This window comes from Bison bison, unplaced genomic scaffold, assembly GCF_000754665.1.
Source record: "Bison bison bison isolate TAMUID 2011002044 unplaced genomic scaffold, Bison_UMD1.0 scf7180017845962, whole genome shotgun sequence".
In the NCBI taxonomy this organism is placed as follows: Eukaryota; Metazoa; Chordata; class Mammalia; order Artiodactyla; family Bovidae; genus Bison; species Bison bison.
In genome coordinates, this window is record NW_011476535.1 from 27,068 (window position 1) to 38,583 (window position 11,516).

The 11,516-nt window shown below is 49.4% G+C and overlaps 1 protein-coding gene across 3 annotated transcripts; it reads right to left on the reverse strand.

Moving 5' to 3' along the window:
• Positions 1–6,628: 6,628 nt before the first annotated feature.
• Positions 6,629–11,501, reverse strand: CNBP (CCHC-type zinc finger, nucleic acid binding protein). 3 transcript variants are annotated; one of them, XM_010837971.1, is made up of 4 exons: positions 8,838–11,501; positions 8,647–8,709; positions 8,306–8,504; positions 6,629–7,709 (listed from the first exon to the last, which is right to left on the reverse strand). In XM_010837971.1, exons 1-4 carry the CDS (start codon positions 8,959–8,961, stop codon positions 7,592–7,594), a joined length of 504 nt encoding a protein of 167 aa, XP_010836273.1. In that variant the 5' UTR covers positions 8,962–11,501; the 3' UTR covers positions 6,629–7,591. The 3 variants fall into 3 exon arrangements, with proteins under 3 accessions (XP_010836273.1, XP_010836265.1, XP_010836258.1); XM_010837963.1 differs by having other exon boundaries at positions 8,647–8,739; positions 8,859–11,498; XM_010837956.1 differs by having other exon boundaries at positions 8,647–8,739; positions 8,838–11,498.
• Positions 11,502–11,516: the final 15 nt, after the last annotated feature.

Genomic DNA, 11,516 nt, shown 5'->3' on the forward strand with positions numbered 1-11,516 from the left:
CTTCCCTATCCACCGGCTTCCCAGTCGGAAGGATAACTAAGGGACCGGAAGTGAGGAACCGGAAGCGAAACTCAGAATTGACCAGGGGACGGGAAGGAAGTGCAGGCGCGCTCCCGTTGGCAGCCTTCCCTGGGCGACAGGACGTCGCACCGACGTGTGCGCACGAAAATTAGGGGCGCGGCAGAACTGCGCTTGCGCTACGGAACGGAAGCGTCTCCAACTAGGACCGGGGTGGTGGGGCGGTGGTGGTGCTGGTATTGCTCTCGCGATAACAACGGCGAGATTTCCCGTGATAACTCGCGTCCCGCCGTCTTGGGTGAGGCTGCTTGGGCCGTGGCTGCCCCTGGAGGTCCGCGTCCCTGCTGCTCCGTCACGTCGTGGAGCGGAGACACGCCGCTGGAAGTTCCTCGTCCTCAGCCCTCTGAGTGGACGGGGGGCCCTCCCGCGGCCCGCATGCTCGCCAGTGGCGGGAGGTTGCCTCGCCAGCTCCCCCTCCCCTCAGGCGTTTATTTCGGGTCTGTGCTTCTGAGATTTTCTCCTGGAATCGCGGGGTCTGTCCAAGCTGGACCAAGGCTTGAGGTCACCCTTTTAAAATAAACGTAAGGCCCGGGGGCGAAAAGGGCCGCTACTGCCGGAGCTCAGTCGGTGGGTACTGGGCACGTCGCGGGGATCAGAAGGGCCTTAGTCCAGGACCAGGGAGGCAAAGAGGCCATCGCTAGGGATGGACCTGGGGGCTCCTCCCGCAGAGCCCCGGTGGCCACTTCAGGGTCCGGGTGGGCACTTCGGCTAGTTCCAGCACCTCCCCCTCGGCCAGCATGGTACTTTGCGGAAGCAACTTCCTGCGACACGGGGCCTAATCTTTGCGGGGTGCTCCGGCTGCAGCCGGGAAGCACAGGCCATCGGGGCACGCAGCCAACGTTTGTGGTTCAGACAGGACGGACGAGTGCTTGGAACACCAGGGGCAAGTTCAGGCTGTCCTGCCACAGTCCGTCGTCCACCTTCCTGACAGCCAGGTGTGGGCTTGCCAGGAAACCCTGGCCTATGGGAATGGAGTGGAAGGAATTTGTGCCACTTAGGTGGTGCCTTGCAAAGTGTGGATGTGCCTTGCCCGAAAACTTCGCTGCTTTAGCACTGTGAGCTTTGGGGCTCTCTTCCAGGCTGATGGCCACTTTCAACCATCTCAGCAGAAGCCAGGAATACAGATGGGTTATCCAGGGGAGATGTACAGAGAAACCTCTTGTCAGATGGAGTTAATTCCCATGACGCACGCAGGAGATCCCCAAGGTTGAACATTTCACACCAGCAGAACCAGTGCCAGCTTGGATGGCAAGTGACAGAGGGTACAAAAGAGGGCTTTTAATCCCGGAAGATTCTAGGGGCAGGAAACAGGCTGATCAAAGTGTGCAGCCATTAACAGGTGCTACCCTTCATGGAAAGGAACCGATGGCTCCTGGGGAGGCAGCTCAGGCCCAGAGGATGTGCTCAGGCCCTAAAACCTAACACCGCTTGCCCCGCTGGGTTCTGTAACCGGTTGAAACCAGTGAGGCCTTTTCCTTCCAGTCTCCCGTCCTGAAGGGCAGTGTCCTGTGTCTTTTCCCTGGGGCCTTATGCCTCCCACTCATCTTGGGGAGCAAATCACAAAGCTACCGACAGGAGTGATGCCCCAGGCTGAATTGTACCCACCTCTCACCCATACCTAATTTAAGACAGAGACGGGGGCCTCTGTAGCCGACCAGACTTGTAACTTTGATGGGATGACACTTTTGGTGATGTTAGGATGAGATGGTGACAAGGTCCATCTGAGGCGGAAGCATGCCCTCCCTTCACGTACGTGTCCTGGTCCTCCAAGCCCAAGCCCTGGAAGTTAGCAGAGCCTCCTTGTAATCTGAATGGACCTTGGAGCCTTGTGTTCTCAGTGGAAAATAAAGATGACAGTATGAGACTAAAATAACACAGCTCTCCTGAGAGGACTGCATCTCACAGCTGTGTTGCAGGTTTCAGTCAACTTTGGGCTGCTTTGTTCCAGCCTAGAGTTAACCAGCAGAATACCAGAAACTCCCATGCTCATGAGGGAATGGTATTCTGTTGGGTCTAATAGAATTACAGCCAAGAAAAGAGTAAAAATGAGTTATGGTAGAATCCTTGGGAAGGGGTATGATTGGAGCATCCCAAAATTTTAAGAAAAATATCAGTTACTAATAAGACTTTAATCCATTATACTTGTAGTGTTTCTGCTTCAAATTTCCAAAGCGAAACTGCATTTATAATCAAAGTTTAGGATGGGAACTAATTTTGAATCAAGGTCTAAATGCCCAAGAAAAGCTGATTTTCAAAATGCGGCTCAGGGTTAGACAAGAACGCGTTAAACGAAGTGTGACGCAGTGGGCGGTTCCAATGGGGCAGAGCCCAGCTGCTGCTGCTGTCCCGAGGGGCAGAGCCCACCCGGCCTCCTACAGCAGCTCCTCCACCTGCCGGCTGACCAGCTCCACCGCACGACCCGCTGCCTCCGGGAGTCTGCAGTTAGTGGCCCAACACTCAAGCGTTTGATAACTGGCTCATCCCACCCCATTTCAGGGTTGCCAGACATTGAGAGGTGCTCCTCTCAGCAGCATGTAGTGTGGTGGCACTGCAGGAAGTTTGAAAACAAACAGGTACAACTGATTATTTGACCCTTTACCAACGATGTCTCTTGTCACCCAATCACTATCGCAGTGATTCTGCAAGACAGCTTTTCTTCACTTTACAGATGAGCTCAGAACTACTGGCTGAGTTTCAAGTATGAGCCAACAACTGACCCCGAGCAGAGATTTCAGTGTGGTCTCCAGCCTACACGCTGCTACACAGCTTCAAACACGAGCAAGGCTCTGCTGCTAAAACCAGGAGAGTTTTGGAGATCCAGGTACTGAGATAGCTGGGGGAGGTGAGAACTGACTTAGCCAGGTGTTAGAAGTCACACACGCAACTCTCACGGTCGGTGACTGCCACCTCTGACCTCTGCTGTATCCAGCTTCCTGTTGCCAAATATTTCACCCAGAATATTAGTGAATAAGCAAATGGCCTCAGCTTGGACAAGTGTCACCTCATCTGCATTTAAACAGACCACATCATTTGCAGAGTTTCACTTCCCCAAACTGAAAATAACACCTGCAAGCACTGAAACAAAGGTCCACCCCAGGCTCCCCGGTGGCTCAGTTGTAGAGTCCATCTCCCGATCGAGTGTGATTCCTGATCTGGGAAGATCCCTCATGCCTCGGAGCAACTAAGCCCGTGCACCCCAACCACTGAGCCTGTGCTCTAGAGCCCGGGAGCCAAAGCTACTGAAGCTCACGCACCCTAGAGCTGGTAACAGAAGCCCCTGCAATGAGCAGCCCGCACCCCACAGCTATGGAGTAGGCCTCCGCTCCACACAACCAGAAAAAGCCCATGCAGCAACGGAGGCCCAGCACAGCACCCCCGAAAGAAATGCCCATCCCTCTAATCAATCAGCTGGAAATCTTCTCTAGACCTTGACACACTCATCCGGCTCTCATCAATCCTTGGTTGGAAGGCTCCCTGAAGCTCCAGTCATCAAACAAGGCTGCCTCAGACATGGGAGTGCTGAAAAATCTGGGCCTAATGCACACACCTCTGTGGCCTGACCAGGAAGTACAGACGTAGTTCCCATCTCCAGACTGACAGCGCTTCTCTGGTGCCTCAGATGGTAAAGAATCTGCCCGCAATACAGGAGACCTGGGTTCATCTTGTTCCAGCAACTGTCATGACAGGGCGTGAGAGGGCAAGCTGACTGCAGCTGTGAAGCTGAAGGCGGTGGAGAGCTCGGCTGGGGAGGAAGGGCCGCGAGGCAGCGTGGAGAGAAGCGCAGGGAGCCCTGCTCCTTAAGGAAGCCAAGCTCGGTGAACTGGGGAAGGCCTACTGAGAAGCCGCTGAAGTTATTACCTCTGCCACCAAATTCTCTGCCCAACAGTGTTCTCTGGTGACCAGAGTGGTCAGGTTCCAGGCCAGGGTTCGTGGTTGATACTGCCAAGTACCTTCCATGGAAGACACGGCAGTGAACACAGAAGCAGCCCGACCAGCTGAAGGGTGTGCACTTCGCTCACTGCAGCTGCCTCGGTCACCTCAGGCCCGTCTAGGGAGGTATGTTTTCACAAGCACAAGAGCAGAAACCCAAATGTGAAAACACGACATTTGTGATGTTGAAGACACCACTGTGACCCTCACATATGTTACCAGCCTGCTCAGGGGACAGGTGTGGCACCACAGCTTGTGACCAAAACCTTTACCGAGATTGCAAGCAGTCAAGCTCATTCCCAAGGTTAGTAGCGGAGGTGCAAATGAACAGACGGGAAGCTGTTACAGTCAGTGTAATTTCTTTCAATTCTAAGGCAAGTAACAAGGAGAATTAAATGTACATGAAGCTTCGTAAGTCAGAGCACAAGCTCTGGACTGAGTTGTTCTCAAATTATAACCACACCACTGGGGCCATGACCTTGCCTTCTTATCCTGGGAGTCACCGAGCATCTTACAAAATACTGCTCGGTACCCACCTTGAGAAGTCATGCCCAGTGCTAGCCTCTTTAATTCTAACAGAGGTGTTAACACCTACTCTAATAAACTGTTGTTAAAAATGTTTTAAACGGTTGCAGCAGTTACATGAGTCCAATAAACGTCAGAGAAGGCAACGGCACCCCACTCCAGTACTCTTGCCTAGAAAATCCCATGGATGGAGGAGCCTGGTAGGCTACAGTCCGTGGGGTCGCTAAGTCGAACACGACTGAGAGACTTTGCTTTCACTTTTCGCTTTCATGCATTGGAGAAGGAAACGGCAACCCACTCCAGTGTTCTTGCCTGGAGGATCCCAGGGATGGGGGAGCCTGGTGGGCTGCCATCTATGGGGTCACACAGAGTTGGACACAACTGAAGTGACTTAGCAATAAACAACATGCTCAAAATCTTTTTGACAACTAGAATTTCTACCAGGTTTAAAAAAATGACAGAGTTAAGTTTAACAAGGATGGACACGACCAGTACTGATACATAATTAAGGGAAACAGATTCCAGAACAGGGAACAGACGGTACAGGTACACGCTACTGACTTCTCTGACAGCCCGAATTTAAGACTTTGCCTCTGACACTTAAGAGTAGACAACAATGTCTCATTAGAAGCCTCACCTACTGACCGTGGAACTGCTTTAAAGTCAAGGACAGCCTGTTCCATGAATAATTTAACATATAAAATAGTCAAAATAACTCAAACACAACAGCTACCAACATCCCAGACAAAATCTTTCAAGGCACTGTTTTCCCTACAACCGCAATAGAAATTTGACTATTTCTATCTAAAAAAAAAAATCAACTCTTCCTAAGTGGATGATACTCTTATTTACCAGAATCTTCAAAACCCTCAAGGGCACTGTACCACTTAGTACAACCTGGTTTTGTTGAACCAGGGAGCGACGTCTTCATCTTTCCCACTGTACATAAAGAACAGGAAGATAGATTACTGACTTTTCAAGGGAAAACGCTTGTCATTTCAATGCAAGAAGTCAAGTTCTCTATCAGCAGTAAAACTGATGAAATGCAACATCACTGTTTCGTACTTGTGCCAGAAAACTAAAATTATCATGATCTCAAACATACTTAACATCTGAGATACAACACTGGCTTCATAAAAATATCAAAGGGACTTCGCTGGCTGTCCCAGGTTAAAGACCGCAAGCTTCCAGGCCAGAGACACATGGAAGTAAGATCCCATGTCGTGCAACTCAGCCAAAAAGAATGCAACCCAACCACACAAGCAAAACAAAACTGTAAGCTTGCACACTCATAAGGAAATGCACTGGCGCTGGGGTTTCACCTTCTCGCTGCTCTGGTGACCACAGCGCTGCGTGACCACCACCACACACTGACTGGATCACACGCAGCGTGCCGCACACACAGCACACGCGAGGTGAGGAAGCCGCCCGGCAGGATGAAGGGGCCAACGAACCACCCTGGGAAGCTCGGGGCGCCAGCTACGGGGCAGGGCAGGGGCGTTCAGAGCCCGTAGAGAGGAAGGGTACTTGAGGTTCCAGGCAGCTGCACATTCTTCAAGCAATTTAAGCTTCTAGGAACTCATGTATAGTGAGTTCGTTAAATGACTTCTAAGGTCCATGTCAACTCTAGATCAGACCCTAAGAGAAAACACAAGGAAGCCAACGTTTCAGAGCCCGGTGAGTCCAGGAGAATCTGAAATGCTGTGACTGTAACGGTGGGGCTTCCCGGTGGGCCAGCACGTTAGGCCTTCCTTCCAGTGCCAGGGGCGCAGGTTCATCCCCAGCCCAGGAGCCAAGATCCCACACACCTTGAGGCCAAAAAATCATAAAACAACTTCAATATAGTAACAAATTCAATGAAGACTTTAAAGAGAGTCCACATTAAAAAAAAAAAAACTTTAACAAAGACCATCCATGGTGTCAGAACTGTTCCCAGTCAACGTGGAACTAAAGGCCATCATTATAATGGACGAGAAGACTTAAACTGTCTATGTCCTTGCAGAGCTGACAGAGCTTCTGAAGCTTTTTCACAGCTACATTTCCTTACAGAAGACGAGACTGAGTTAGTACAAAAAGAAAACTCCAAACTGTCAGCTTCCGGTCCTCGGCTCCCCTTTAATATGGCATTTTGCACTATATACATTAATGAAAAGTTGAAACAAACAAAAAGAACTTTAGTCAAACTCCCCTTCCTCCTCCAGCTTTATTGGATAGTTTAAAATTACATTTCTATTTTCTAGGACTTCAGTTGCTTTTTCCATCTGACTTTTAAAAACTGATTACAGCAAATGAAACACAGTTGTCTAAGTGATATAGTATACAAAAATAACATCTTGATTTCTGTGAAAATGCATTTCTCTGCAATTCCTGAATAGCTCCAAATTATGCTAACTCTGAGCATAGATGTTTACTCTGGGTTTTAGGGTTAGTCTTTGAACGTGTTCTACACCGTTGCCATCACCATCTATTTGCCCTGCATCAACGCTGCGGTGAGGCCGTTCCTGCTCAGGCTTTCATCCCGAGTGCTCGCGCACAGCCGTTAACACGCGTGTTTGTCTTTTTGTTTACTCCCACTCAGCTGTATGTTCTATGTAGGGCCTGGTACAGATGTCACTTGATGTTATTTAATAGCTACTGAGGTCAGACAATCCAAGGCAGTCATTATGCTAAAATTAAAGTTATTTATGGAAGCTCACAGACACTTCCAGGATCGGTTTTACCTCCTACATGGGAACATATTCGAGAAACCCAGAACGGGCTTCCTGGTCTGACTCAACTCTTCCCATTCATCAATCCCTATTCACCAGTGGCGCGGAAAGGGGGTTCTTTAACAAAGCATTATACATTAACACCTCTACCAAACTAAACATAAACTTTTTTTTTTGTAGTTAAATGCAGAAAGTCGATTTTTTTTCCACCCCTTTCCTCCTTTTACACGGCAAGTAAAGCTCACTGGCCTGGGAGTAGCCTCTGTCTGCCAACCTTTGGCCAGTGAAGAGGATTCAGAGAAAATAATACAACCATCAATCAGAAAAGGAGGGGCGACAAAGGAAAGCGATTAAGCTGTGGCCTCGATCGTGCATTCCCGTGCAAGGTGCCCTGACTCGCCACAGCGGTAACAGTTGACTTCACTCGTCTTGCTGCAGTTGATGGCGACGTGACCAGTTTCGCCACACCTAGGAGAGGAAATTAAGACAGCTTTCACAAGAGCGCTCAGAGAACGTCAGAGTGTACTGAGGGATCAGTTACTGCAAAACAAAAGGCAATGCTGAGTGAGGTATATACTGTGTTCCTCACACGGTGAGTCTTATTAAACCCCTCAATCAAGACCAAGGAGGAGGAACCCGACAGCAAAGCTACTCAACTGAGCAGTCCACAGCGTAAAATCAGAAATCTTGCCACAGGAGATCATCCAACATCACCACCAAACACTGGCCAATATGGTTTATCTTTACACAAATGAACCCCTAAGATTTCACAAGTATGTACATATCAAACTTATGAAATTGCATGCTTTAACATGTACATACATTGTGTCACATTCACAAGCAGAGACGTCTGATTTCATGACAAAAGATCTGTGTATGAATCACACATACAAAACATACGCTGTGTCATTTTCTACAAGGTCTCTGAAGGTGCCAAGTTACCACAGCCTAACATTCTTTCCCGCACAGGAACCCCTTGTGCGGTCAGGGCCACGTGGGGGCCGAAGCGCCCCCAGGGCCTCCCCCGGATGGCCAGCGCAGGCGCGCGCAGCCCCCGAGCTCACCTGTAGCACTTGACTTTGGTGCAGTCTTTCTGGATGTGCCCGAACTCGCCGCAGGAGTAGCACTTCTGCTCGTCGGCGTGGTCGCAGTCGCGGGCCAGGTGGCCGGGCTTGCCGCAGTTGTAGCAGCACTGCTCCCGCTCCCGCTTGGGCTCCTTGCAGTCCTTGGCGATGTGGCCGCCTCGGCCACAGTTATAGCAGGCTTCAGCAGTAGGGAAGGGCAGAGCCAGACTGTAACCTCACAGGCAGCGCCAGGCTCCGCGCTGCACCCCAGGGGGAGCTACCGCCAGCACGCTCCCCTCGCCCGGCTCTCCAAGGCGGGAGAGGAAGGGTTAAACACTTACCATCCTCCTGAAGGTCACAGTCCTTGGCAAGGTGACCAGACTCACCACAGCGATAACAGATGTCTGGAAGAGACGAGGAGACAAACTGGAAACCTATTTTGGACAGAGACAAAGCATGCGTGGCTAATTAGCCCAGTCTTGATACTCATGAATACTGAAGTACTTTAGAATTCTTTATTCGACAAAAATACCTCTATCCGAGGTAAAACCACCTCTGCCACGGCTTCTCATTCCACGACCGCGGCCTCCACCAGTGGGGCACTCCCGGGCCCAGTGGCCAGACCGTCCGCACTTGAAGCACTCGTTGCTGCTCATGGCTGCAGTCAGATCTTCAAAACATGAGAAACGACATCATGAAGCCACTCAACAGCACTTATGGCTTTTATTCCTTGTTCAGCATATTTCTGGATAGTTATTCTTGAGGAAGAAAACCAACCAATATACTGCTTAGAAAAACAGTCAGATAACTACACACTTAGGCATTATGATTATGAAATATATTAAAAATGAAACAAAAACACTTTGCATAATTGTTACGATTGTGCACATGCGTTAACCCAGTTACTAAGGGGACTTACAGGGTGAGTGTAAATGAATATCCGTCATTAGAGATAAAACTTGATGGTGGGCAACTGAAAGTCACATACTGGTTATAAACCTGGAGTGACCCCGTGGATCTGTAGCATCGATTGAGAGCAGAGCTAAAAACCCCGAGCACCAGAGCACCCCACACGGCGCCTGATGACACCGCAGCCCTGCCTGCCTGCCTGCCGACTGATCGAGCACTCGAGGGCAGATGTGCTTGAGAGGCGCAGCAAATGCTGGCTCGAGAGGCGCAGTTTGTTAAAAACAGTAGAGAAACACCAAAGTCAAGTCCTGGTAGCACTGGGGCCATTTCCCCCTCTTCTAGATTCTCCCATTTCCAAATTTTCTTCTGCAATTTTACATCTAAAACAAGGTTACTTGGAATTTCACAGTAGACTCCTTTATTGGGTATTGTTTCAAAATAAAAGTGAAACTCCAACTAAAGCAAATGCATTTTATACTTCTTACGTAACAACCTAAAAATAAGCAGGGGCTATTCCTAGAAAAGAATGGAAAAGAACAGAATGGAACGTTGCAGGGCCAACTCCCATTAAGCTGGCCTTTAGAAACTAGCTAAAAACAGTGTGACCTTTCCCTCCCCACATCTCCCTGTATCTAACATGCTTTGCGCTTAATTCCAGTGTCAGATGGTGCACAAAGCTTTTAACTTGACAGAGCAAAACCTAGTGACTAAAATTATGCTCGAGTTTAGTTTCAAAAGTCTCCACTGTCAAACATCCAGAAGACTCATACCTGTCCCATGCGTCTGAAATCAGAGCCGGGATAAATCTTCAGAGGACACTGTCTGCTAACTCGCACACTCGCCCTGCACACTCATCCCCAACAGCGGGGGGACAGCACGCTTGAGCGGGGCGCCCACACTGCATGCTATCCCAAGGTACATTTCGGCTCAGAAGAAACCAGTCCTTGACGATTAAAAAGGCATTTGGCAAAATTACATTTGCTTTCCTATATGGGTGCTGGCATTTTAAGTCAAGTAGAGGGCCGGTTTCCAGAGAAAACACTAGAGATTAAAAAGTGAGCAGCACATAAAACAATCACAGGAAAAGTGCTTATGGCACTTCGTCCTCCCCTCACTCCCACTTCCATTCTGCATCTTCTCTGGTTTGCTGAGGACCGATCTGAGTACAGACGGACTTCCCAGGTGGCCCAGTGCTAACAAACCCACCTGCTGATGCACGAGACGCAAGGGACACAGGTTCACGTCCTGGGTTGGGAAGATGCCCTGCAGTGGGAAATAGCAAGCCAGCCCAGCATTCTTGCCTCAGAGCGCCATGGACAGAGGAGGCGGTGGGCTACTCTCCACAGGGTCAGAGTCAGACACCACTGCGCACGCACACCTGAGCACTGTGACTCCTGGTCCCAAGGGTTCTTGCCTTTCACCAGGCAGGCCAGGCAATCTGACAGGCTCTGAGCATTTTATAACCTTTTATTTCCACGAGATATTTATCTTTCAGAAAAAGGACAACCCAGTATTCAACATGCATTTTCAAAGCCAAAGTAAATGAGAGTTCTGGGCAATCTCCCTTTTACACTGCTGCTTTAGAAAGACCTCTTGCTTACTTCATAATGGTGAAGCATAGGGGAGACCCATTGTAACGAATCATCACGTTTATCAGTGGAAGAATGTTAACAGTGAAAATGTTAGGGTTACTTCCAGCCTACAGATAATAGGCAAAAAATTTAGCTTCCTAAGAAGTGCTTAACCCACGTGTGGATTTTTCATAAACTGTTTCTTCCTCTTTGGCCAAGCCAATCTCAGTGAGCTGTTCCATATTTTTACTTGAGAGCTCTTAGGTAATGACCATTAATCCACCTGACTGCCACTGTTTTAGAGGCACACTACCTACCCTAGGACACAGGCTGCTGTCCTAGGACTCACCTCACACACGAACATATTAAGTCTTTAGAGAGTTTCATGCCGTTCCCTAGGAAAACTAGAGGCAGTAAGGGAAGACAGCGCTGTGAATTAATTCCGGCTCCACGATTCCCACTGCTCTTGGCTGGGAGTCTTGCTGCACTGTCTGCCCCCGCCTCTCGCACCTGTTCACAGCGTTTTCCAACCTTCAAGGGCCAACTCAAATAAATGCCAGCTCTATAAAAGAACCTGAGCACATCACCAGCCTGGAACTCTCCTTTTTCCTGCTAAGATTCAGGGCACTGTGCCTGGTCTACTGTTTTTCTTTTTATCATACTCCTTGAGGGTACAGACCAAGGTACCCACCTCTGAATGATACCCACACAATCGCCCTTTTAGTAGCAGT

Coding starts and splice junctions, on each gene's coding strand:
- CNBP (XM_010837956.1), bottom strand. CDS start 8,961: ATGAGCAGCAACGAGTGCTTCAAGTGCGGACGGTCTGGCCACTGGGCC. Junction 8,740..8,837: donor TGGTTTTACCTCGGATAGAG/GTATTTTTGTCG, acceptor TGTCCAAAATAG/GTTTCCAGTTTGTCTCCTCG. Junction 8,505..8,646: donor CTGTGACCTTCAGGAGGATG/GTAAGTGTTTAA, acceptor CTACTGCTGAAG/CCTGCTATAACTGTGGCCGA.